This window comes from Berghia stephanieae, chromosome 8, assembly GCF_034508935.2.
Source record: "Berghia stephanieae isolate SIO BIC M18660-M18661 chromosome 8, UCSD_Bste_1.3, whole genome shotgun sequence".
In the NCBI taxonomy this organism is placed as follows: Eukaryota; Metazoa; Mollusca; class Gastropoda; order Nudibranchia; family Aeolidiidae; genus Berghia; species Berghia stephanieae.
In genome coordinates, this window is record NC_088367.1 from 37,368,632 (window position 1) to 37,396,554 (window position 27,923).

The 27,923-nt window shown below is 36.0% G+C and overlaps 1 protein-coding gene across 2 annotated transcripts; it reads right to left on the reverse strand.

Annotated features, from left to right (window-relative positions):
• Positions 1-947: 947 nt before the first annotated feature.
• Positions 948-27,923, reverse strand: LOC144978610 (uncharacterized). Of its 2 annotated transcripts, none has more exons than XM_078924900.1 (6): positions 27,669-27,923; positions 20,468-20,619; positions 14,763-14,944; positions 12,169-12,301; positions 6,271-6,403; positions 948-2,583 (listed from the first exon to the last, which is right to left on the reverse strand). In XM_078924900.1, exons 1-6 carry the CDS (start codon positions 27,790-27,792, stop codon positions 2,492-2,494), a joined length of 816 nt encoding a protein of 271 aa, XP_078781026.1. In that variant the 5' UTR covers positions 27,793-27,923; the 3' UTR covers positions 948-2,491. The 2 variants fall into 2 exon arrangements, with proteins under 2 accessions (XP_078781026.1, XP_078781025.1); XM_078924899.1 differs by having other exon boundaries at positions 27,363-27,923.

Below are 27,923 nucleotides of genomic sequence, written 5' to 3' on the forward strand. Positions count from 1 at the left end.
AAAGTTCTAGAATTACAATTAAAACAGCCAAGAGAAAGTAAGACAAAGGGGAACTGGCGGGAACAAATAGGGATCAGGTGTAGAATCCAAGAGCATACCACCAATGTACTTAGTTTGAGATCACCTATAAGTCTCATCCGGACACAAGAACAAAATCCAACAAAGAGGAATACACTCAAAGGCTTACATTATACATTAAAAATAACAAATAAAATACATAACAGAGATATGATTTACAGGGAAAAAAATATCATCTCCTAAAACAATAACTATGCATTTGACTGTTTCCCTCCCAGCCAGGACTCCGACCAGGGCCAGGAAAAAAACAAGTAATCTCATTCCAAGACAAAGACAGAAAGCATGTTGGAAAACAGATATAAGGGGATTACTTACTTACTTGCTTATCCGAACCAGCGACCACCTGAGCTCTAGAACTTCGGTCTAAAAGGATGTCTACAACATGTGGGGTTCCCAAGCGGTCACCCATCTAAGTACTAACCACGCCTGACATTGCTTGACTTCGGTGATCAGACGAGAACCGGTATTTTCAACTAGAAGACACAGTATGTACCTCCCTGCCCGCTATGGGAGGTCAGGATCCCCACCCAGGGTCCAGGACTAGACTTGGATCTCCGACATCATGGCTCTGATCAATGACCATTCACTGTCGTCATTGGACAATAATCTTGCATTTTCTTTGTTTGTTATTTTACATCACAGTGGGATATCTCTGCAATTTCATTGGCTATCATGTTTTACTTCACTGTAGGATATATTGACCAAATAGAAATTGCTTTTGTTTTTTAAAAAAAAAACCCAAATAATTGCCAGTATCAATAGTTTGCAATGTCGAAATAATTGTCTTGTAAAATTTATGTCGATATAATAAGCTATCTTTATTTACTAATGTTATATAGCGAAAAAAAAAAACCCAAAACAAACAGGACTTTGATGTCATGTCGATATAAACGTGATGTCAATATATGCGCTCTACACTGTATATAAAAAACAAAGGGACTGGGATGAAAGAACATTTGGATGGTTTACAACAACAATATTATACACAATGAATTCTGTTGTTATTACTATCACTGAACTCCCCAAAGGCTAGGTCAGGGGTTTACTTTTCATGTGTACTTCTTACTAACATCACCACCCTGGGTTCAAAATGAATATGGCAAATTGTACACTTTGTACACACTTGACAAAAACAGTTGTTACCATTTATATTTGAAAGCCAGAGGTGTAACTTGCCATTGTGGTTTCTAAATTCATAAAAATTGGTGATAATTTGGATAAAACATACAAAAATTGTCAAAATGAGGCGTATCGCAATGAAAATTTCCAAGTATTTCTCCAGAGAGGTGAAGCACCAATACACACCATTACTGTAAACAATTTAAAGCTTGAGTCATATTTTATTGCAAACGGTGAAAAGATCAAAGGAATTCGACCTAGTGGGAAAACTGTTTGGTCTATCACTATCAATATTCAAAATTTGTAATGGCACTGAAAATATAAGGCCGCGTGCAAAAAAATCAGGCACCACATTTAATAACTTAGGAGGAATTTACGATATTCTGTACGCACACGACTTGGAACAAACTATAATACCCAGTAATTTGAGATTGTTATATAAAAAGTGGGAAAAGAATAAAAACAACAGAACTGCAAAAAAAAAAAAAATTAAAAACAACCACCCCTCCCCATTCAAACTGTATAATGTTTAAAACACTGAATTGAGAAACCTGTATACCATCATTGATATTTGTTAAATATGGAATGAATGGATATGGCTGCGCTATCTCAATGGACGTGAATGTGTGTGTTACTTCGAGTGTGTCAGTCTGTTTCTAGTATCCAGTTAGTAATTTGGTTCCATAAATCTCTGTCCAGTACAATAGTTGTTAGCTTAGTAGATTCCAAGAGCAAACTATCAAAAAAAATTTTTTTAAATGTCCTTAGTTTGAGATCACCGTAAAGTCTTGTCCAGACACACACAAAAAAGCAAAAAATACGACAAAGAGGAACAAACTCAAATGCTTACATTATACAATCAAAACAACAAATATAAAAATACATAGCAGAGAGATGATTTACAATGAAAAAATATTAATCCAAAACTATTACTGTACACTTGACTCTTTCTCTTCCTGCTAAGGTCAAGAACCCCACCCAAGCAAATAACTTGAATAAATGGTTAAAATTAATCATAACAATATAAATACAACAAAGCTGACATGAAAGTTGTAAAATAAATTCCGAAAAGGTGACAAAAAAACCAACTTGATTATCCAGTTACGGACTACATGGACGTTGTTTTAAAGATAATGCTGTAGCAGTGGTAGTTTGATAATGTCCTGGATGTGGAATGATGATATCGTGGCCAGAGAGACGTATATTTTTTTTTCATGTTTTTCTTTTTCTTTATTTTAATCTTTCCTGGTAGGTCAAGTTGTAAAAGCTATGATTTTACCATGACAGTTGGCAACTATTCCTGTCTAGTAAAATAGTCCATATAGGCAATGCTCTTTTCATTCCTCCCCTCTGAGCGTACATCCCACTCAAAGGCGTCGTAAATCACTGGAAACAAAGAAAATGGATATGATTGTATCACAGATTGACACATTGCGCATTATACAATGAAAAACATGATTTCGTTTCATTTTGAAATGTAAATAAATAAACAAGTAATAAATAGCTAAATATGAACATTTATAAGGAACATTTCCAAATAATTACAATGCTCAATGCACTTCACAATGCTTCTCTTTTATTTCGTCAGCAGTCCAAATTTCCATATTACAAAGGGACAGCGTGGCTCAGCGGTATGGGCTTTGCAGAGTTCGACTACTCACCGCGCTATTCGCCTTGAGCAAGTCACTTTGCCCTACCTCACTTTGCAGTGCTATACTGCAGATAATGCCTGGGTTATTCCAGTCTCCCCTTGAAATGGACCCTAAAGACAAATTTCCCCATGAATAAAGGGAATTTTATTCATTTTATTTACATATTTATTTATTTAGAAGTCACCTATAAGGAGTCACTTTCAATATCTGTCACTGCTTATATCCAGGTACTCTTTCACATTTGAATCAAATGGGGTAATGAATGTAAAGTGCGGCTATGTGGTCTTGTGGTATGATACTCGTTTTCAGATGGGATGGTCCTGGGGTCAAGCCTCACTCGGAGCATAGTTGAGTCCTTGGAAAAGGCTCTTTACTCACATTCTCTCACCATACTCAGGTGTAAATTAAGTACCTGGCCATTAACAGTGTTGTCTCTGTCGAAATAATAATATCGCCTAACAGGAGTCTTGTTCCGTCCTAACTGTTAAGTGTTGCTGTTGGCCAGGGACCCACTGTAAAGCGCTTTGAGCACGTTTAGTGGATATTGCGCTATATAAGCTCAACTTGTATTTTAAAGACGTGACGACATAATGGTAGGTCCAGAGTTTTGTCACCCACACTGTTAATGACCATGCCCGACATTGCTTTCTTTTTGTTACAAGATGAGACACCATAGCACTGACCAACAGATGCCATTAATGATTGATATTGAGTATCCTCTGTCTTATTGCATTTATTTTTCATGTTAAAAGACTTGATTTCTTATCAAGGATATTAATGTCCAAGGACAAAATTTTCTATTATTGGTTGAAAGCCAGATGGGCAAGTTTCTAACTGAGGCTAAGGTTACCACTTTTGACGGTCGTAAAATATCAAACTCCCTTCCTTTTTGTTGTAAAGCGCACAATAATAAATAGTAACAAGTATGTCCACTCTCTCTACCCCCCTCCCTTTCCTACTCGAAAAAAAAAAAAAAATCTATTCCATTTCAGTAATTTAATAAGAACTATTCAAGAGATTTTGTCTTTGTAAACTGGAGAGAGTTATGAAGGATGATGATCACCCCTTCACAAAAGTATTAAGCTCTCCATGAGGAGCTGTCGTCTTTTATCAATAAAAGCATAGTGTTCGAATTTTTAATGCGCAACTGTGATTTTAAATTAAATGCTATTTTTTTTAAATCACATACAAATACAAATTCGGATTAGAGGCCATAAGAATAATCTACTTCAATTTATAAAAGGGTTTATATTAATTTATATTAAAGGGTTGCCATTAATTCTTGATTCTATAATTATACATTTTTATGCCTAAACATATAAATTCAAGTTAGGTGTCATAGGGACAACATATAAAAACTGGTATATATATGGTGGTAGTGATGATGATGATGATGTGGTGGCAATAGTGGTGGTTTTAGTAGTGGTGGTAGTTATGATGATGATGCAGTGGTGTTTGGGATGGTGATGTGGTGGTGGTGGTTGTAGTAGTGGTAGCGGGTGGAATGATGATGAAATGGTGGTGTTGGTGGTAATAGACCACACCCAGGTCAAAAGATTCATGTGACACATATGCATCATTTTCAACATCACTCATGCTTGAGAAAAAAAAATCAAAATAATATAAAAAATCATGCTAATATCTTTGAAAACAAGATCTGCAAACTTATTTGATTTTAAGGGTTTTGCTGCGCTTACAACACATTTAGTTCATTTCAGCACCGGTAAAATGGAAAATGGGATAATAAAAAAAGTTATATATTTACAGTTGAAAGCACACAAGAAAAGTAAGATAAAGGGGAAGGGTTCAAATATGGAACAGGTGTCGTTTGTTTTTGTTTTTAAGGGTTTTACGGCGCTTGCAACACATTAAGGTCATATCAGCGCCAGTAAAAAGGAAGAAAAAATGTTCTAGAATTACAATTAAAGCACAAAAGAAAAGGTAAGACAAAGGGGAATTGGTTCAAATAGGGAACAGATGTAGATTCCAAGAGCACACTGTCAAAGTTCTTAGTTTGAGATCACCTAAAAGTCTCATCCAGACACAAGCACACTCAAATGTTTACCAATCATATAATATAATATGTAAACTAAACATAATATAATGCATAACAGAGAGATAGATGATTTACAAGGAAAAAAATATCATCTCCCAAAACTATAACTATATATTCGACTGTTTCCCTCTGAGCCAAGGACTCCGACCAAGGTCAGGACAAAACCAAGCAATCTCATTCCAAGACAAAGACAGAAAGCAATTGGAAAACAAAAAAGAGGGGATAGAAGTCACAGCAAGTGCCTCCCTGCCCGCTATGGGAGGTAGGAACCCCACCCAGGGAACAGGTGTCGATTCCAACAGCACACAATCAGTGCACTTACTTTAGATCACCCAAAAGTCTCGTCCACACACAAGTACAGAATTCCACCAGGAGGAACAGACTCAAATGTTTACAAACCATTATATATCAAAACAAACAAAAAAGTAACAGTATGTTTTTTTGTTTTTTTTTAAGGGTTTTACGGCGCTTGCAACACATTTAGGTTATATCAGCGCCAGTAAAAAGGAAGAAAATGGGATAGTAAAAAGTTCTAGAATTACAATTGAAGCATCCAAGAGAAAGTAAGACATAGGGGAACGGGGAACAAATAGGGATCAGATGTAGATTCCAAGAGCATATCACCAATGTACTTAGTTTGAGATCACCTATAAGTCTCATCCGGACACAAGAACAAAATCCAACAAAGAGGAACACACTCAAATGCTTACATTATACATTTAAAAATAACAAATATACAAATACATAACAGAGAGATGATTTACAAGGAAAAAAATATCATCTCCCAAAACAATAACTATGCATTTGACTGTTTTCCTCCCAGCCAGGACTCCGACCAGGGCCAGGAAAAAACTAAGTAATCTCATTCCAAGACAAAGACAGAAAGCATGTTGGATAACAGATATAAGGCGATAGAAGACACAGTGTGTACCTCCCTGCCCGCTGTGGGAGGTCAGGATCCCCACCCAGTAAAGTAACAGTATAGTTTGTAACAGAGAGATGATATTTACAAGGAAAAAAATATCATCTCCCGAAACTGTAACTCTAGATATGACTGTTTCCCTCCCAGTCAAGGACGCCGGCCAGGGCTCAACATATAGGGGATAGAAGCTTCAGCATGACCTGCCCACCATGGGAGGTCATCCGCATATTTGGGTCCAAAAATTGTACTAAAAGAAATAAAGGGGAGTCACTCACACTAACCAGAAATAAAAATAAGTCTATTGATTTTTATACCCTTTCTAAAGCGTTTTGAGCATATTTAGTCATCATAATTGCTTTATAGAGCCCGAAATTAGTGATTGCCGACCTGAGTCAATTTGACAAAACTAAATTTTGATCATTAAAATCTACTTTTTTATTTACCTACGTCTCCAGGCTTCATCACACGGGAGAAAGTCTTACACTCGAATTTACAGTTGTCTCTACCTTCAAATATCAATCTACGGGACCCAACAGATTGAATGTACATGGCCACTTGATCACTGTTAGAAATTTCCTGTGAAGGAAAATGGGGCAACATACAACACATATGATGTTTTCAATGATGTTGATGATGATTTACAAAAAAAAACCCAAAAAAAACGAAAGAAAAAAGGATGAAAAACATTCATATGATCATGAACAGCACATTTTCAGGCATAATGATCAGAATGGCAAAATACATTAAGATTTTCAAACACACACATACCAACCAAACACATACACAAAAAAGTTTATGCTATATATTGTACAACATACTGACATTATGATGATGATCATCAATGATGATGAAAACTGGGCAAGCATGCCCCTATCACATATGTGAAAAAAAAATTATCCCCATGGTATACCATCAAAGTAAAATTTGTAAAACAGGTTAAAAAGAAAGGCTGAGACAATGTAGAGAAAGTCGTAAGTGGTGATTTCCTAAACAACAAACGTGTATACTACATAAACTAAGACAACAGAGAAAGTGACGGAATTGTCAAGAGCGGAGAAGGTCAGTGCAATGGTAAAGAGGAAGAGATGGAACTGGATTGGACATGTATCAAGAAAGGAAAATGGGTTTGATTGTGTCATAGCAAAAGAGGAGAAAGGGACAACCAAAAACAACATGGCGCAATATGGTGGGGAGGGAAAGAAAAGATGTTGGCATATACTCCTAGCAGCGAGCAAGTACTAAGGCAAAGGACCGGAACAAATGGAATGAAGCTATTCAGGCCTTATCTGTCCACGCAGTATTTCAGGGCTGCAAATTTTACCCTTGACCACAATTAACCACAAATTCTATTTGAGGTGCGAAAAGCCGCAATTTTGTCTGTCCTAGGCTAAAGTTTTTATAAATGCATTACATTTTTCTTTTCTTGGTACTCTATATTAGATTTCACCACTTAATAACACCCCCTCCAGCTAGTGAGTGTAATATGTAGTAAAAGATGAGTCAGCCACAAGGCACAGGCACTTATCGACACGAGGGCAGAATGTTTTTAGAAGAACAACCCTTCCAACTCACATTACAATTCACTACACTGGAGATGGCACTGGGGAGATGGAGAGGTGATGATCAACTTGTTATAAAATTGACTGTTCCGGAATTCATTTTTGTGTTTGGGGGGGGGGGGGGGGGGACTCGAAATTTCATTTACACTAATAGTTCAAAAGCTTAGTAGCAATACTAGTCAAAGACCTTAGTTCAATTTAATTTTCACTTTAAATTTTCTATTTAATAAGTGGTAAAAGCTTAAATGTGATCTGAGACTATTTAAAGTATAAGATAAGCTTATATGCATAATTATAAGCGAATCCTCAAAAATGCATGAGAAAAATATTGGTGAAAATCAGTATCCTCTAACTAACTGAAATGATAAATGTGATGCATCATTTATTCAGAAACACAGTGTGTACATCAACATCATTCACATCAAATAGTTTTTTTTTAAATGATACTATATCCACGTATTTGGGTCCAAAAATCATACTAAAATACGCAAAATCGTACAGGTTGGCAGGTCTGCCATGATACTTGTTTTGATGTTGGTGTTGATATAGGTTGTAGTAGTGATGATGCTATACTGGTGGCGGTGAAGGTGCTATAGTGGTGGTAGTGGTTGTGGCAGTGCCAATGCTGTGATGTTGATTGTGGGAGTGGTGACTACTACTATTACTAATATAAATTCTACTACTACTACAATTACTACTACCTACTACTAATACTACTACAACAACTTTTGATTCAAATATGATAAATACCCACTTATGATACAAGTTGAATACTCCAAAAAATGCTCTTAGTGCATTAATTATGAACCTACAGCATTCTTACAACTTCCCACTCACTTAATAATAATAATTAAAAAATTAATCTCATACAAAATATTAAAGAAAATTTTATAAAATTTTAAATATCAAAGTAAAGTATTTTCAGTTGAACAATAAAGAGAAATAGCCCAATTATGTTTATTGGCAATACTGTCCTTGATTGAAGACTTCATTGTCAAAGAGGTTGGTTCTATTTTATTTTCACTTAACAAGCTCTATTTAACAAGAAGCAGAAGCATAAATGAGTTGAGATCATTTGATGTATAAAATAAGCTTATATGCATGATTTTTGTTTGTTTGTTTGTTGCTTTAGGTCTCTTCCAACACAATTGAGGTTATATGAGAGACCGCTGAAACAAAAAAACAAGCAATCTAACAAAAATAGTACAAATGTAAATCAAAATCATAACCTAAAGATATCATAAGCTAAATTATAAATAACCAAGAACAAACAGGCAGAAGATTTACAGAAAAAAAAAAATATCCCCTGTCAAAAATACAATCACAAACCAAAGAAGCAGGATAGGCTAGTAAAGAGAAGAAGAAACGACATCACTATCGGATCGTACACCCATGCGAACATCATAGGTATATGATTCAAGGGTGATGCTCCCATCCAACCACCCGCTATATGCATGATTCAATGCAAATCTACAAAAATGGCATGAAAGGTTTTAATGAAATCAGCGTTTAATAACCAACTGAAAAGATAACGATAGTACAAAATGTGACGCTTCAGCTGATGTGTCCCATGTAAACAGATCAAATTTATGTCAGAAAAGTGGCACATGTGTATAATTGTCACCTTTGAAAGAAAATTATATTAGCCTACACAAGCCGAGTTTTAAAAGTTAACGTTCCGGTTGTGCAATAATGAAAATAGCCGGCAAAAGGGTCAAATTGCCTGCAGGTGATTAGTATAATAATTTAAAAAAACGGAATTTCTGGCAGATACCGGCGAACTTTCACCCATGCATCAACTGCACACACTATGAAGGGACTAATCAGACAAAATAAGCCATAGCTCACACTTTAAAAAAATATTTGTCTTTACTCGGCGGGTTTCACCAAGACCGAAGCACATCGGACGTTGTATGGACACATAAATGGTTGGCAGCAAAGGCACTCAAAGAAAACATATCCATAACAATAACCGGAATCGATATGTCCACAGCCTTTGATACGATCGACAGAGGAAAACTTTTGGAGATATTAACAGACATAGTAGACGAAGACGAGCTCCGAATAATCCGATTTCTCCTCAGCAACACAAAGATACAACCCAGGATATACGGGGCCACAAAACAGACGCAGTTCGAAAGTAACATCGGGACCCCCCAAGGAGATAGTCTGAGCCCGATTCTGTTCACATTATACTTAGAACACGCTCTGAAAGAAGTTCGAAAAGTCATTCCAAAACCAACGACTCATATTGAGAATGCAATCCCTAGAGAAATCGCCTATGCAGATGATGTCGACTTTATTGTATCAACACCAGCAAATATAGACATCATACAAAATACCCTCATGAAATATAACCTCCAAGTCAATGCCAATAAAACCGAATTTACAACAATATCGAGGAACGGAAAAGAACAAAGAAAGTCGGCTCACTAATTGGAGACACCGAGGATGTACAAAGAAGAAAACAGCTATCAAACGCCGCACTCAGTAAACTCACCAATGTATGGATTAGAGGTGACAAAATAAAGAGAAAAACCAAACTGAAACTGTACCGTGCTCTTGTAAAACCGGTACTTCTGTATAACTGCGACACTTGGGCGTTGACAAAATCCGAAGAAGAACATCTGGATGCCTTCCATCGCACACAGCTAAGAAGGGTACTGGACATCAAATACCCAAAAAAGATCTCAAATGAATCACTCTATAAGATCACAAAAGAAAGACCAATCTCCCTTGACATTTTTACAACAACGATGGCAACTTTTCGGTCACATACTACGCAGGGACAAAAACATACCAGCTAACCAAGCCATGTCGGGATATTTCCAAAAACACGGGAACCTTTTCAGAGGAAGACCGATCACAACACTCCCTGTGATCCTAAACAAAAACCTCACAACACTTGGACAAAGCATTAGTCTCATAACGGCAGGGGACCTTGAAAATCTGAGAACCCTAGCAGAGGTCCGGCAATATTGGAGACACCTCACACAGGAAATACTGGAAACAGCCAAGGCGACCCGATCTTTCGGTCGAGACGCGAAAGGCATCTAAGTCAAGTAAGTCACTCGGCATTATATTCAAAAAAGTTTTTCCTGTATTGAAAAGTGGAATCTTTGCCTTGAATGTGGAATCTCAGAAGTAGACCAAAGCAAAGGGTAGGAGCCTCTGAGATTGCCAAACCGGACAGATGGTGCTATATTAACATATTTCTTAACAGGATAAGAAACAATGAAGAAGAAATATGGCAGAGGAACAGGCGGCTTTAGACCTAACAGAAGCACAATTCAACAAGTGTTCAATAGTCGTCTGTTGACAGAAAAATACTTACAACACCAACAGGAATCATTCCACAATTTAATCGATTTCAGAAAAGCATTTTATATAAAGTATGTCACAGAGACCTTTGGAATACACTCAGAGGCTTTGATTTTGATGAAGGAATCATAAAAACAATTGAATCACTCTATGAAAATGCAACAAGTGCCGTACCACTTAATCAATTCAGAACTACAGTTGGTGTCAGTCTTTCCCCTACCCTTTTCAACCTATATTTGGAAAGAATAATGCAGGAACCTATGAAAATCACCAGAGCACAGTAAAGTATCAACAGGGAGCAGAGTTCTTTGTAACCTTCGATTTGCAGAAGACATTGACTTGATGGCAACAAATGACACGAATTGCAGACACTAACAGATCGTGTATCAGAGACAGCTTGTTTATATGGGATGGAGATCGATTTTTTAAAATTGCCAATTCTAGCGAACAGCCGAGACAACCCTCACATGAGAATTAATGTCAATGGTAGAAAATCTAAAGCAAGTCACCTCATTTAAATACTTGGTTGCTCACCAAAGATGGGACTAGCACAGCAGAGGTTTGAACTTTAAAGCAAGGATTGGAACGGCAACAGCAGGCATGACAAGACTTAACACCACATGGAAAAGCAACATTGATTTTGGAGTTAAGTCAAAATTGTACAGATTGCTGGTACTATCCATCCTACTCTATGGATGTGAAACATGCGACTCTCACACAGATCTAGAAAAACGAATCTGGCTTTTCAAAATAAGAGTTATAGGAAACTGTCATGATTCGGATAAACTGTCTGCCATGATAACCTGTGCAAGGCTGTCATGCAGGGCACTGTGGAAGAACAGAGAAAAAGAGGAAGACAGAAAAACTATGACAAGACAACATCAAAGAGTGGACAGGCCTGGACCTTAATAGCCTTCTAGAAAAGACCAGAGACTGTGATGAATGGTGTGAGGTTGTGAAGTCTGCATCTTGCATATACCCCAGACGATCAACTGGCCATGGGAATGAGTGTGAGTGAACGAAAAAGCCTTTAGTGCTGACCCTTACAAGTGCTTCCTCTTTTATCAAATGATGATCTTAATCAGTCAAAATTATCAAATAATTTTCAAAGTACAAATCTTAAGCATAGATGATATAATAGAAAACAAAATAGTTTTAAAGAATACTGGAGTCATTTGAGGGATGTCAGTATATCCACTTGTTGATAATAGGATGAATTTGTAGTTGATGTTAGTGAATATCATTTAGTTGTAAGGGCAGTGAGTTCATTTCAATGACAATCATTATGGGTCACTGGTGAAAGATGGTCTGCCAATAAATGTATGAATGAGACTTGTACATAGAATAATGCATGGGGTCATTTTAACATATAGCTTAATTGTTATAGAATTGTAAAAATGTGTACTAAATTATCACTTATCAGCAAAATTAATCTAGAGACTATGAGAAATTATAATTTACCAGATCATAAATAGATGAAGTCTTCCCATCAATATACAGAACATTCTTGTACCTGCCTGACACTTCAACAGTTTCTGGAATTCTTGGAAATTCTCTCCTGAAGACATGACTTGAAATGTAAGACAAACATGTTCTGGGATGGAGAAATAAATGTATAAGTAGAAATGAAAGACAGAATCTTTTCTTTCCTAAAGTGCATCACAGCCATTTTCCTAGGTAGAATGTTCTCAAGGTGGCTGAGGCATTGCACTGTAGTCCAGGGGGTCCTTGAGCATTTTGTTGCTTTGAAAGATTGGCTGATGTCTAATTTACATTTGATGGATCATCCTGCATATATATTGTTAGTGACAAAAAATTCAATTTCGCGACATACAATTTTAGAGATCCCCCCCCCTTTTTTTTGTGTGTGATATCGATGTAGCGATAATAAACAATTGAAATCAACACATGATATACAAATTCTAGTTTTCCCCCAACCAAGGTGATGCCTTACTCGGCTGTACTCATGCCAATTCAAGCCCATAAAAACTACAAGGAGAAAACGACGTTCAAGCAAGAATCACGATCAAAACAATGAAAATACAGCGCATCATAAACATAAACTGTAAGCCCCTTTGACACCAGGGGAAATAATCTGTCTAACATGGTTGCGACGTGTTCAATTATAACTAACAATCTGCGATTTGCATTGAAGTCTTAACCCAACCACTTTTTCCACCACCTTGGAACCCCCCCATAACAATAGCCCTGGATAACTTCATCTTTGAGACTTCGACACATCCAAAAAATTTAAGTAGCTGGTCATTTTTTCTCAAATCCACTATTCCACAGATTGCCAAAACTTATTCAATCCTAAACATTTTAAAATGAAATAAACTGTAAAATGTAGAACATTGTCTATTCTTTCATACCATACCAATAACTAACTTTTCATAAAATGTGACATGTAGACCATTTCTCTCACAAATGCTGATGCACCATGGTGAAAATGAATGAAACAGACCCCTTCAACTATCTAACCTTTCCTAGAGCACAGGTGAGTTCCCAAAGGAGGTAGAAACCATACTAATTTTCACTAACAAAATAGAACATGTTAACTAGCGTAATCTGTGCGGCAGATTTTAATACAATTAATATTTTATTCAATGTACTTTTGGTAAAATACTAAATTTTAGGTTCCTTTTTATTTCATACCATAATAATTTATCTCTGGTTGAAATTTCTTCATAAAAACATACACCGGAAGTAATATTTGCTTATTTAAAATGTTGCTATGATTGAATTGAACATTGTTTCAACTTGAATTATATGCATTTTATCATGAAAAGATGTGAATTTTGATAAATAATGTGTACTTCAAATAATCAAAAAAATGTGGGGTCTCAATTTGCACATAGAAACGTTAAATTTATTCTTTTTCTTATGGATAGTCATAATTTGATAACAGAATGAAATGTATTACATTGCATAGATCATGTATAACTGTGAATTTTGTTATATGTTTACAATATGTTGTTGTACTTCAAATTATGGTGATTCGTTTGCTTTGAATACCTACTCGTAGTGATAAGAATCAGCAGGCTTCAATCAGTGATGATACTCACAAAAAGTCAAAAAGGAGGAAAAGTCTCGGAAAAACGGAAAACTCACCTAGAACATTCTTGCACCACAGGAAAGTAGGCAGGATGACTCCTTTTGAGTACAATTTTAAAACGCCCGGAGTCCAGTAAAAGGAGGAAATTTTTTATATATATATATTTTTTTTTAAAGGGAGGTATTTTTTAAAGATTTATTATATAAAAAAAAAAGTAAAAGGAGGAAATGAAGGAAATATCCGCGGATCGAGGATCTGAGGAGGAAAACCGAGGAAAGGAAAGAAAATCGCGGATTTCCGCGGAAAAGTATCATCACTGTTCAATAATAAAGTACAACTCGGATCCAATCCAACTGTAAAGGCAGACTCACTTTTTTTTAAAGTTCCCTATTTTCTACTGACACATTCAGTTGAACTTCAAAAAACCAAAAGTCTCCTGTCAGGGTCAGCTGACAAGAACTGGAGGATGATAGAAAGGAGACTACTTCAGGCCTCACCTTACCATAAGCTAGGGGTGGGGCAGGGGCAGTGTAATTTAATATTAGATAACGCACGCTGAGAAAATTATAGACTGGTGATGGGAGAAAAAAAAAGGGGGGCGGGGGGACCCACAGGCAACCGAGGTGTTGTTGGGCACTGGGAAGACCATGATACAAGAAAAAGCCTTCGGCACTTGGAAAGTGGAGGGGGGGGGGGGGGGGGGGGAGGGAATAGTGACAATTAGCATGGGATGTACACATTAACATTTATAGGTACTAGATGACCAGGGATGTACATATGTGTGTGCGTGTGGATGTTTGTTTATTGGGTTTTATTTTTATGTGAATACACCCAAATATGCTAAATATGCGGTGGAAGGTGAAATATATGCCGCATGGTCCGCATTGTTCTGGAGGCCCAGTTTAAGTGGGTTTCACAGTATTAACTTAATCCGTAGAAATGACAAATCTGGTTTAAACTTTATAAATATTTCCCAGTTTTTACTAAACTATTAACTTACATAAAAATGTGAGCATTTTTGTCCATTTCCAAGCGTTCAAGTATACTATTTTCCTTCAAGTCCTCTATTTTGTTCACGTAGTCAACATTTCCTCTGAGTGACACTGTGTGGTTGTTGACTAGTACCTCACTCCTGTTCAAAATTTGCTGCAGACGAGCTATGTTGAAGTTTATCTCATCGCTCTGCCAATAAAGAAATGAACAGAATATATTAGCTATTCATTAAGAATAGACACCATGAAGTAAAACCGATCACTGCCCTTACCTTCATTGCCTCATACCCTCATAAATTTTTTAATTGTTTTTTTTAAGGGTTTTACAGCGCTGGTAAAAAGGAAGAAAATGGGATAGTAAAAAGAATGATCTTGATTGTCATCAATGGGTGAAAATTTAACCAACATCAAAATATTTGACCATAAGAATTATCACTGTGGTAAAGATATCATTCTGCATCAAAATCTATTTCCAGTAAAAACCGAATGCAAGAGAGAGAGAAATATTTCTTAAACTCGTTTATTTTTTGTAAAGGATAATAGGGATACCTTGTAATACTTCTGCTATTAGTAGTAGAACAAGGGTTTCCTTAAAAACAAAACCGGTATAATTAATAATAACAATAATAAAAGTAGTATCGTAGTAGTTTTATAAATAATAACATGCATATGAGCTGTTCTCAAAAGATGGGATTTTGATAGGGTGCCTTTTAAATTGGATAAAACAAATCATTCTTCTTGAGTAAATGCACTCAAAATGTGCCAAACATGAAGAGTATAAATCAAATATATATATCAGAGACAATTTCAGGTATTTCGATTTTCAAATTTTGAAATGATGGGTAAATCATTAAGAAAAATACCCCATTCTTCTCAGGGAAAAATGTTGTAGCAGACAATTATTCAATTCAATGGGTATTTTAACTAGGAAGATCAACTTAAAATAGAATAATATTTTACTTCATCATTAAATAAACTTCAAAAATGATTTTCAAACACAAGAAAAACAATTTTTTAAAAAGATGACTGATCTTAATTCATAGTTAAAGTAAGCGTTTCGGACATCATGCTGGGTGTCATTAGAGCTTTTGCAGCTATGTTGTCCTGTGGTATGACATTCGCTTTCAGATCAGAAGATCCTGGGTTCGAACCTTGCTCGGCGCATAGTTGAGTCCTTGGAAAAGGCTCTTTACTCACATTCTCTCATGTACTCAGGTGTTAAATGAGTACCTGGCCGTCAACCGCATTGTCTCTGTCGAACAACATTGTAATATCGCCTAACATGCGTCACGTCTAATTCTACATGCTAGATGTTGCTGTTGGTCAGGGGCCTTTGTAAAGCAATTTGAGCACATTTAGTGGATTTTGTGCTATATAAGAGCTCAAGCTTTTAGATTTAGCCCAATTATTTCTGCTCATTGACATTATTACTGATAATGTTCACGAGAGAGGATATTTGGTATAAAAATGAAATCAGAAAATTCTTAGTAAAATGCTATAAAAGCTTAACATATCCATGATAAGGCAATTGTGTCATTTATGTTCGTCATTAGAACTTAGTCAACAAAGCTTGTTTCTGTTTGATATGTGTCCTAGATCCATGTTCTTAATACCAGCAATCTAGAACAGGAACTCTCCTTGACTAAAACAAGTCAGAGTACCAACAGGAAATGGATAAAGTCTTGTCATTCTTGTCTTGCATGATGTCGAAAGATGTGTATTTCAAAATCTCCTAAAATCTAACTTAAATTTAGCCATCAGTGAATAAAAACATAAGCATTATTGTGTTTTATTGTTTCTATGTCTTTCTTCTTCTTCTAGGTTCCATGCCTGGACCAGGCTTCGGATACTGCATGAATTATCTCTCTCCATTCCTCCCTGTCTCTTGCTTTTTCAAACAGCTCTTGGATTGTTAGGTTGGTGAAGCCCTTCAGTTGGTCTATGAGTGTTTTTCTTTGTCTCCCCCGGGCGCGTTTACCAGGTATTTTTCCACAACTTGCCAAGTATTCATTTTTATCTTTCCTTACTATGTGTCCGAAAAAGGATAGTTGTCGATCCGCTATTAAGGGCATTAGTTTCCTTTGTTGGTATGTTTGTTTTAGCACTTCTTCGTTCGTTTTGTGTGCAGTATACGATATTCTCTGCATCCTTCTCAAGCACCACATTTCAAAAGCTTCAATGTTCTTTTGTGCTTCTGCATTTGTAGTCCAGCTTTCGCATCCGTATAACAAGATTGGCCACACGTAGCACTTCAAGACTCGGAATCTAATCCCGAACGACATGTTTGTTTTTCAAAATGTTTCCCAGGTCCATGAAGGCCTGTTTGGCTTGAGCTATTCTTGCTCGTATGTCTCGGTTACATCTTCCATCTGTTGTCACTATTGAACGTTGGTAAGTTGCTCGCCGTGAATCGTTATATTGCAGGTGTTGTTGTTTTCGGGGTTTTTCTGTATTACCATGCATTCCGTTTTGGTGATATTCACTTCCATTCCTTTGGCTTCACTATCTACTACCACTTTGTCAACAATCTTTTGAAGTTGGATTTCTGATGTTGCAATGAGTACCGTATCGTCTGCGTATCTTATATTATTTATGTTGTGACCTCCTACTTTTATTCCCTCCATATTAGTTATGCCCCTCATGATTGTTTCTTGGTATAGATTAAACAGATCTGGTGAGGCAACACACCCTTGACGGACTCCTTTCTTAATAGGAATGGAATTTCCTGTAGAGTTTCCGATTTTGATAGATGCCTGCTGGGTGTAGTATAATGTTTGCATGAGTCTGAGGTCTTTCTCATCAGCGCCAATGGAGTGCAGTTGTTTTAGTATTTCTTCGTGGCGTACTCTATCAAAAGCTTTTTTGTAGTCGACAAAACAGAGGTATAGTGGGGTCTGAACCTGTATAGCTCTTTCACTTAAAACACGGAGGAGGTATATTGCGTTCCTTGTCCCTCTGTCAGGTTGGAATCCATATTGTTCTTCTGCGATTTCGGGGTTAATCTTATTCCTTAGCCTGTTGATAATTATACGCAACAGTATTTTGTTGATGTGGCTTATTAAACTTATGGTTCTAAAATTTTCGCATCTGACTGCACCTGCTTTCTTTGGTATTGCTATGAAAATAGAGTTACAGAGATCTTCTGGAATTTTCCCAGTGTTGTATATATTGTTGAATAATATGTGAAGTTCATCAATTGCTAGATCTCCTAGGCTTTTTAATACCTCTACAGATATTTCATCAGGGCCTGTTGCTTTACCATCCCTCATTCGTTCCATGGCATGTTCAATTTCACTTTTGGTGATGTTTGGTCCGCTTAATGGTTCTTTGAATTTCAATGGTGGTTCATTTCTATTTGGATCATTGTACAGTTCGCCTATGTATTCTACCCATCGGCTTTCTATATGTTGTTCTTCAAATAGCAGTTCCCCTTGTTTGTTTTGGATACAACTTCCTGCTGCTTTGCTTTTCCTTTTCCCTGATAGTTCTTTTATTCTTTGGTGAGCTTGTTGGGGGTTGGGTTTGTATTCTCTTTCGATTTCGCAGCATTTCCAGTCTAGATAGTTCTCGTGTGCCTCGATGCATTTGGATTTAATGTGGTTGTTCAATGTTTGGTATTCTGCAGACCCTCTGTTGCATTTTCGTCTTTCTTCAAATAGGTTTAGAATTTCATTTGTCATCCATTCCTTTTTGCTGTTTATTTGAGCTATTGGTAAATGCTTTTCTGCAGTTGCTTTGACACACTTTTGGAATATATCAAATTGTTTTTCACATTTTTCGTTATCAGGTTCACTTTGGCTTTGTATCATGAGTGCATTTTCAAATTCTTCTCTCATTTTTGTTTGTATGCCATTGTCTTTGCATAACCTGTAATCCCTCTTTATTCTACCACCTGTTCTCCGAATAGCTTTAAACTTTATCCTTACTGTACAAACAACTGGGACATGGTCACTGTCTACATCGGCGCCTGGGTAGGTTTTGCAATTTAATATGCCATTTCTGAATCTTGATGATACTGCTATAAAGTCTATCTGGTTCCTTGCTCTGTCCCCTGGTGATTGCCATGTCCAGGTTCTTCTTGGGTGTTGTTGAAACCAGGTGTTTGAAATCATTAATTTATTTGTTCTACACCAATCTGCCCAGATGTTTCCTCGTTCATTTCTGTCTCCGAGTCCATGTGGTCCGATTATGTCACCATCTCTGCCTCTGCCAATCTTAGCATTTAGGTCCCACATTACCATAAGGACTTCTTGTGATATACACATTCGTTTTGCTTTGTCTAGTGAATGGTAAAACTCTGTCATATCTGCATCTGTCGCCTCTTCTGTTGGTGCATAAACTTGAATAATATTGGTGTCAACTACAGGTCCTCTTAGCTTAACCAACAAAACTCTGTCTGAGATTGCTACGTGCCCTTTGTAAAATTTGGTTGATTGTTGGTCTAAGATCATCCCTACTCCTTTTTGGAAAGAGGTTCCACCACTCCATAAGATCTTATATGTCGTGTTGTTTTCTTGTTTTGACATGGTTCCCTGCTCTTTCCATCTCATCTCTGCCAGGCCAAGAATATTTATTTGGAGCCGTTTCATTTCTTTCAGAATGTTGTTTAGTTTTCCTTTTTGGGCACAGGTCCTGACATTCCATGTCCCAATTTTGGTTTTGTCACATTTGTTAAATTTATTTCGCCTAGTAACTGGCTGACGGTTCGGTGTGACCTGACGAACATCACGCTCCCAACCGAGCGAGGCAGCAGTCTTCCGTGAAAACATGCTCCCCTTTACGCTGTCACCGTTTAACTTTTTGGACATATTCATGCAGTTAACTCGGCAAAGTTACAAGAATGGTTTGCCATTGCCTATTCTTGTCGCCCTCTGCAGTTGGCCAGCTTGACCTGTTACCGTTCGACACCACGAGGAGGTTGCAGTAGGGCTTGATGATGATCTATCTTTGCAGACTTGGCATCATCCATTTGTCGAACGTTTCTATGTCTATGAAAAAGAAAATATGGCTAAATCTATTTTCTAAAACAGATCTTGGTGAGTGTCAAAGTTAGCTACTTTGCTACCAAAATTTCAAATCCTAAATTTGTTGATTTTAGGTGTTTAAAATCATAATATACTAAATGATGCCATGATTCTCTTTGATATTGTGTTCTTCATTTAGCTGCTTGATAGCATCAAGTTGCTAGCAGTAATAAAAGTAACTATTAGTTGGTCTCAGACATGACAGACGAAAATTCATGTCATAATCTTGCTTTATGACTTCAGTCTTCAGATTTGTTTTATTTTTTTATACCTGGATAATGTTATATTAATGTATGCTTAATCTAGATGTGTATGTTTTACTATTTAATGGGATTTACATTCAAGATCATCCAATGTGATGGTCTCCAACATCAGAGTGATATGTTTTTCACAATGACCATGATGTGAGGACTTGCAGAACTGCTCTCTTCTTGGATCTAGCTTTATTTCCAGTTAAATGAATTGATGGATGTTATGATTTTAAAATTTATTTTGGATTTTGTAATTTCTTAGTGCGATATGATTGTTAGATAATAATAATTTTTTTTTTTAATTCACTCTTTGAGGGTTAAAAAAAAAAAGAGAATATTGTATGATTTTTTTTTCCCGCCCTCTAATAACAATTTTGACATTTACAATTTCATTACAGCTTCATATAATGTAAAGGGGAAAAAAAAAAGTATCATTACCGTCAAAACAGATGGCTGTGTTAAGGTGTGATCAACCATCTTATCGTACACAAAGCCATCTACTGCTTTGCATGGTGTGCAATTTTTCAAGGATTCAAAGTATTTGTAGAGTGGATTTTTCACCAAGCAGGAATAATGTTCAAAATCTGATACTAGGAAAGAATCATTTTTTAAAAATTAGAATATTGAATATGACGAATTCAGGAAATATTTAATTTTCTATTTTAAAAAAAACAGAAAAACTCTTTCCATTGACAAAATGCTAAATTTCTATATAGTGGGATGATTAAATTAACGCACTTGCCTTTAGGTGTCATTGTAACTTTCCTTTGAAAGAGTCAAAACTGTCACTGGCCAGGTAATCATTTCACACCAGAGTATGGTGAAAAAATATAAGCAAAGACCATTTTTCAAGGACTCATCAGTACACTGCCAAACAATGGGCTCAAACCTTTGGTTTACAAGTCACAGGCCAAATTTCATAGCACCAGTCCACATCACTTTGACCTACAAGTCACGTGCCTAATGTCATAGCACCAGTCCACATCATTTTGACCTACAAGTCACAGGCCTAATGTCATAGCACCAGTCCACATCACTTTGACCTACAAGTCACAGACTAATGTCAAAGCACCAGTCCACATCATTTTGACCTACACGTCACAGGCCTAAGGTCATAGCACCAGTCCACACCACAAGGCCACATAAAATAATGCAACTGAGCATTGAATTGATTTTGACTTAAAAAACAACGTCCCACCATCAACACCACTGATATGTTTTAAGAACCCAAAGGCGTATCATAAAATGGTAATGGTATCATCTGTTTAAGCATTAAAATGATGCTGTGATTATTCTCAGACTTGTCTGAGAATAAGAAAATTGAATATTGGCAGACACTGTCTGCCAATAACGATGGACGGTTATACACAGACACTGTTTTGAAACTCCACTCTTTTAAACATTTATCCAAATTCCAGAAGTTTCAAAATGCACATAGAAATAAGTAAAGTTAATAAAATATTTTTTTAAAAACATAAAATCAACTAACAAATCAGTCGATGGATAGTAGGTTATTATATATACACAATATGTGTCGACCTTCACGTGAGTGTCATGGCAGAATGGATAAGTCGTCTGCCTTAGAAGGCTTGTCAGTTTTATTTTTGTCTTCTTTCTACAGAGCATTGCAAACGATAAATGTCCCATATCCCCCCCCCCCCCCCCTTTTTTTTTTTAATTTAAAAATATTTTCTCTCTCTTTTGGTTCGTTTCTAGCAAATTGTCATATTCGTCCCTACGCCGATCTCAAAAAGTATATTCTAACAAGAATAAATAATTAAAAAACAAACCGATGAAAATATTCAGAGAGCGGCCAAATAGTCGGATAGATTTTTTTTTAAAAAGACATTCAAATTATTTAAAAATAAAAACAATTTTAAGAAAATCATGCTCAGAAACAGAACAAGGCCAAACAAAAAATGAAAAAAAGAATAGTTTGGCTCAAAAAAAAAAAAAAAAAGAAGAAAAAGGGAGCAATCGGAATCGAACCTTTGCAGCTAAAAGGAACAAAATGAAAGGTTGTCTAACCCACTGAGCCAGGCTTTTGGTTATTGCCAGACAGGGTCTGCCAATAATCAAAGGTCCAGGTTTTTTATTTTTGCCAGACAAGTGTCTGAGAATAACGACAGCCTTAAAACGAACGGTCTTTCCTTTTCCAAGAGTCATAGAAGGATCATCAAGTTCAAAATTATGAAAATAATCCAAATTGATAAGAAAGATAATAATAATAAAAGCGGCATAAGAACCATGTCTAGTTTTCCAGTCCTAAAAATGATAAGCTAATACTATTAATTTTATGAAAGTGTCAATTGCCAAGGAGTGAGTCCATGGTAGTTGACGATCATCATCTACTTATAGTTTTGGTCTGATCGCAGCCAAAACTCGATACTCTCTACGGGGCCTTTCGTTTTTCTCTATATAACAGTGCCCCTATCGTCAGGCTTTCATGATAAGCAGATGTCGGTGATTATCAAAGGCATTCCTTTCTCGTCTTTCTCCAAACCGTTTCCCAGTCGGGTGGAGAAGTGATGTCACTTTTACGTCATCAAAGAAATTCCTTAACCACCAGGAAGACGACCATTCTCCTGACAATGCTGTCTTTTAAGTAATGATACAGTTAAGATTTTTATTTACTACAAAGATAATATTTCCCCACACAAAAACGGTCATATTTCACCCATATCTACAAGTTGCAGCATGAAATGGAAAAGCAACTAGTAGAATACTGCTATTTTACTAGGATGAAGTGTCAAGACGTTAAGTTGTATTTAGTGTGTGAGGAGTGCTGCCAGATGGCCATGTGTATGATCAAAATTGACACACAGAGAATCGCGTATATTATTATCAATTAAAAATTTTATTTAAAAAAAATAAAACAAGTCTTTTCTTAGGTTACTCGGTTAAAAAATAAATAAAAATCGATGTCTTTTCAGGAGGTCAGGGTGTTTGAAGTGCTTGGCCACGTGAGGTTCTATTTGGTCACTTTTGCAGGCTTCGAGGAACTCTGGCCACCTGGCATCCCTGTTTGTGAGTACAGAAGTATAAAACAATCTGCATTTAATTGTTTGCCTCTTTAGTTTGTAAACTTTCAAAGCGAGAGGTTGTGTCATTCGTTTTTCAATGGAATTATTATAATTCAGTGGATTACACGATGTGCAACTGTGCTTATGGTAATCATTATCACATCAATATGCTCTGATTCCTAACATGTTCTAGAAGTGAGTTAAAATTACAGTTACAGGCCAGGATCAAATAAAAATATATAGAAATACAGGCCGCAAAACCAAAGCATAATAATAATATTACTATATAACGTCCCTGAGTCGGAACAATTCATAGTGAGAGTCATAGAAAATAGAACGATTCAATTGAATTGTATTCATAATATGTGATGGATTACGGATTACACCAACTACAGAAATGGTGAGTCTTGACAAAACAAAATTGGAAACTTTTGTGTACATAAACCTTGTAATTTGTAACACACACTTTTGCACACAAAACATTCCCATCCCCCTAACACACACACATACATAACACCTTTTTGTTTTTTGAGCATTCACTACTACTCCTCCTACTACTACTATTACTTTAGTCAAATGATGGGAAATTCGCAAAGTATGTAATATGCAGAGACAAGTTAAATACTTCTAAAATGGTTCTTAAAAATTCATTTTGAACCAAATACTGTTCCTAAAGCTGCCCACTTTGTAATACAAGACTCGTACAAAATAATAAAGAAAAAAAAGATCATTATAAATTTTATAAATCAAAATAGAGTAATTTAGTTATTATTAAGGGAAATAACCCATTCATGTTTAAGTTAATTAGCAATACAGTTTTTAATTGATGGCTTCAAAGTCAAAGATGTTGGTTCAATTAAATTTTCACTTAGAATTTTCTATTTAATAAGTGGCAAAAGTTTAAATGTGGTCTGAGACTATTTAAAGTATAAAACAAGCTTATATGCATAATTCTATGCAAATACTCAAAAAATGTATGAGAAAAATATTGGTGAAAACCGGCATCATTTTAGCAACTGAAATGATAACTATAGTATTAAATGTGATGCATCATTCATTCAGAAACAGTCTACAATTGGTGTACGACATGTGTGTATCAATGCATCAAATGTATCATCAATATCATTCACATCACATATCTTTTAAAAAATCGTATTAAATCCAAGAAAATCGTATCCGCGTATTCGGGGTCTAAAAATCGTACTAAAATATGATTAATCGTACTGGTTGGCAGGTATGAAAAGGTGGAAGATAAAGATAAATATAGATTCATAGACAGATAGATAAATAAATAGATAGATAGGGAGGCGGATGATGGTGAGAGAGAGAGAGAGAGAGAGAGGGAGAGATGTAGTACCATATACCTGTCCCAACGATCAGGCCCTGTGACTAAAACCACTCTCTCTCTCTCTCTCTCTATCTCTCTCTTTCGTTTATCAATTCCGGGAATCTATAACATCTAAAGATAGATGAAAAGAAGAATAGTGAGGAAGAGGCGGAGAGGAAGTGGAGAAGGAGGATGGATGGATAGAAAAATGGGAATTGAAGATTTTTAAAAATATAAGAATGAAAAAAATAAAGAGATATAAATAAATAGATAGACAGACAGATAGATAGATAGATAGAGAGATAGACATATAGACATACAAATTGATAAACCAAAGATAACATATTGCACTGTATACATTTGTCCCGATGGTTGTCCGGCCCCGTAGAACGTAAAATTTCGTCGGCGACGCGTCCCATATGAGAAGTTGCTGTTGACGGTTCATCAACTGCCAAGGAGTCAAATTGGAACTCTTCAGCTGCATGCGGTGCTTTTAGTCGAGCCCTGATTTGTGCCCATACAATCTCGAATCCCGTCACTTTCTTCCAATAACTCATTTCTTGTCAATCATTGTGGAAAGAAAGTCTAAACTCGACTGCAATTGTTTTAACTTTTATAATTCTTTTCACAAATTCCAATACGATTTAAAATCATATCAAAATAATAATTACCATTATTTTCAGATTCAGCGAAAAACAAACAAACAGAAGAACAAAGTGGTAAATCCTTCGTATAAATAATGCCTGATAGATTAAAGATAAAAGTGGGATTTCAAAAACGAGAGAGAGAGAGAGAGAGAGAGAGAGAGAGAGAGAGAGAGAGAGAGAGAGAGAGAGAGAGAGAGAGAGAGAGAGAGAGAGAGAGAGAGAGAGAGAGAGAGAGAGAGACAGAGAGAGAGAGAGAGAGAGAGAGACACACACACAAAGAGAGACGGAGTGAAAGCAGGAGAACAGGAGTGGAAGGATGTATTCAAAGTTATATTTAAAATAAAGGAGAGAGATAAAATATTTAAAAAACAAAAAACAAAACTATATTATTCATTAATGACAGAATTAAAATAAACGTATCACACCATACTCCGTGTCAGTTAAGAGTTGTCTATTTACCAATTCGAAGTGGCAATTCTGACTCGAGTCTGAATAATCACCCGTGGCTATTCTGACTCCAATGTGCATGTGCAGTGAAACACAGTATGGCAGCGGGCAGAACTGATAAAGAAACAGAAGAAGAGTTCAGAAGAAATTCTGTTTTGCTCATGTCAAAATGACTAATGAATTTCATAACTAATACTGCGGACTTAAGAAGCATTGTTGCCTGTCTAACGCTATTAGAATATGTTAATTGAAAAAAAATTGTCCTGATTTTTTTTAACACAGCTTTTCCTTTAGAACGCAGTTACTTTAACTTAATTTTGATCAATGATTTTGTCTTTCTTTTAAAATAAAGTTCGATTTTGTCTTTCTTTTCAAATAAAGTTACTATAAAAACTATAATTGTTATTTTGATATGCATCTATTCTACTTAATTATCAATATTAAAAAAAAAAAAAAAGCTATACTGCCATGGAAGACTATTCAGACTGAGTCCAAATAACCTGTCGATTGCACATGTGCATTGGGATTGGAGTCCGAATAGCAACCATAAGAGACTATTCAGACTCGATTCCGAATAGCCGCAGCCTTACCAGTTACCAACTGGCACAGTCTGAGGCAGAGAGAGAGAGAGAGAGAGAGAGAGAGAGAGAGAGAGAGAGAGAGAGAGAGAGAGAGAGAGAGAGAGAGAGAGAGAGAGAGAGAGAGAGAAAAGAGAGAAAGAAAATCTGAGAAATGAATAAAATGACAGAGAGAGAAAATAGAAAATGAGAGTATCAATATTATTATTATTGACGTCACTCCATGGCACTTAACAGTAGATAGTTGACGATTTAATCTGTGTCTAAAGAGGAAATGAGTGAGAGAGACAAGAGAAAAGAGACAATGGGAGCATTATTACTATTAATATTAATAATGAGAGTGAGAGAGAGAGAGATACGGTTAGGGCTATTACTATTGGTCAGTATTGACCAATGGGCACCAGCGCCTGTTCGTCAGTACTGACCAACAGGTGCTCGCACCTGCTAGTCAGTACTGACGAATGGGTGCTGGTGCCTATTGGTCAGTATTGAACAACATGTGCCACCACCCACAGACAAACTCTCTTCGGTCTGTGTCACCGCCCACCATTGATCAGCACTGACGAACATAGAGCATGTTCGTCAGTGCTGACAAAGACCTCTTCGCACTTATATGTCACTACCTAAATTATTCAATTTTTTAAAAATAAAAAAAAATTTTAAAAATATCTCAGACTCCCGGGCCAACTTATCCTACGACATTCAGTGACACTTAGAAAAGTTTGATTTTAAGAATAACGCGTTATATGCCGTTGGGGCAATGGAATGACTCTTGTTGTTTCAAGCCACCATAATATTCTGTTTATTTTATTGTGTCCATTCTATTTCCTCGGGATTGTTTTTTTTAACTTATTTATCTTTTTTTTTTTTTTTTTGGTTATTTGTTTTGTTTTGCTTTTGTATACTTTCGTTAAATAAAGGAAAAGATTTTATATAATATTTCTTGTTACGATTCTTTTATAATACTTTGTCTATTCTATTGATGAGGGTTTTTTTTTTTAATTTGGTTTGGTTTCGTTCTGTTTTTTAATTTTTTATTTATCATGCAAAAAAATTCACGGAAAGGAGAAACTTGATTCATTTTAAAACTTTCCATATTCTGGAATGTGGATAAATGCTTAAAAGTAAACGAGTAAAGTTTCAAAAAAGTGTCTGTGAATAATCAATTTTCTTATTCTCAGACATGTCTGAGAATAATCACAGCGTTTATTAGTTCTAGTATCTATACTATACAACGTTTCAAACTCACAGATTCTCAAACTTCAAACTCAAACGGTCTGCTTAATATTTCAATTTTGCTTTGCCACTTACTTGTTATAATCTTTTCAAAACCAAGGCTGGTGGAAATATACCGCAAAATCAGTGGTACATATTTTTCTGTAATACGGCTAATACTTTTAGAATAGCCATCTACAATGAGGGCCAAATCTTCGTCAAAATTGATCAATACATCACCAACCATATAAGGGTTATAAGCTGCAGCAAGCACGAGTATCAAAGACAATCCTAGTGCACACTTAATAGATGTCTTCAAAGTGGGAAGCGTTATTGTCTTCCAGTTTGTTGTCTTTATTCTTTTTGAAGAATTCTTAGTGTCCGTATCAGCCATATGTTTACCTTCACGCAATTCCTCATCAAGCAAGGCTTCAAATTGCTTGAGAGATAATTCTGAGGATCTAATGCTATTGACATCGGTTAGGAATGTTTCGACAGAATTTAAAAACGGAAAAAAATTCTCCATTTTCTTTTAATTTCAAGGCTTCAACTAATTAAATTTATTTATTTATTTTAAATTTTATAATGGACTCCTCCCTTGTTTCTTCACAAGACACGTTTCACGTAGTGTTAGGTCATTTGATCGCTTTTACTCGA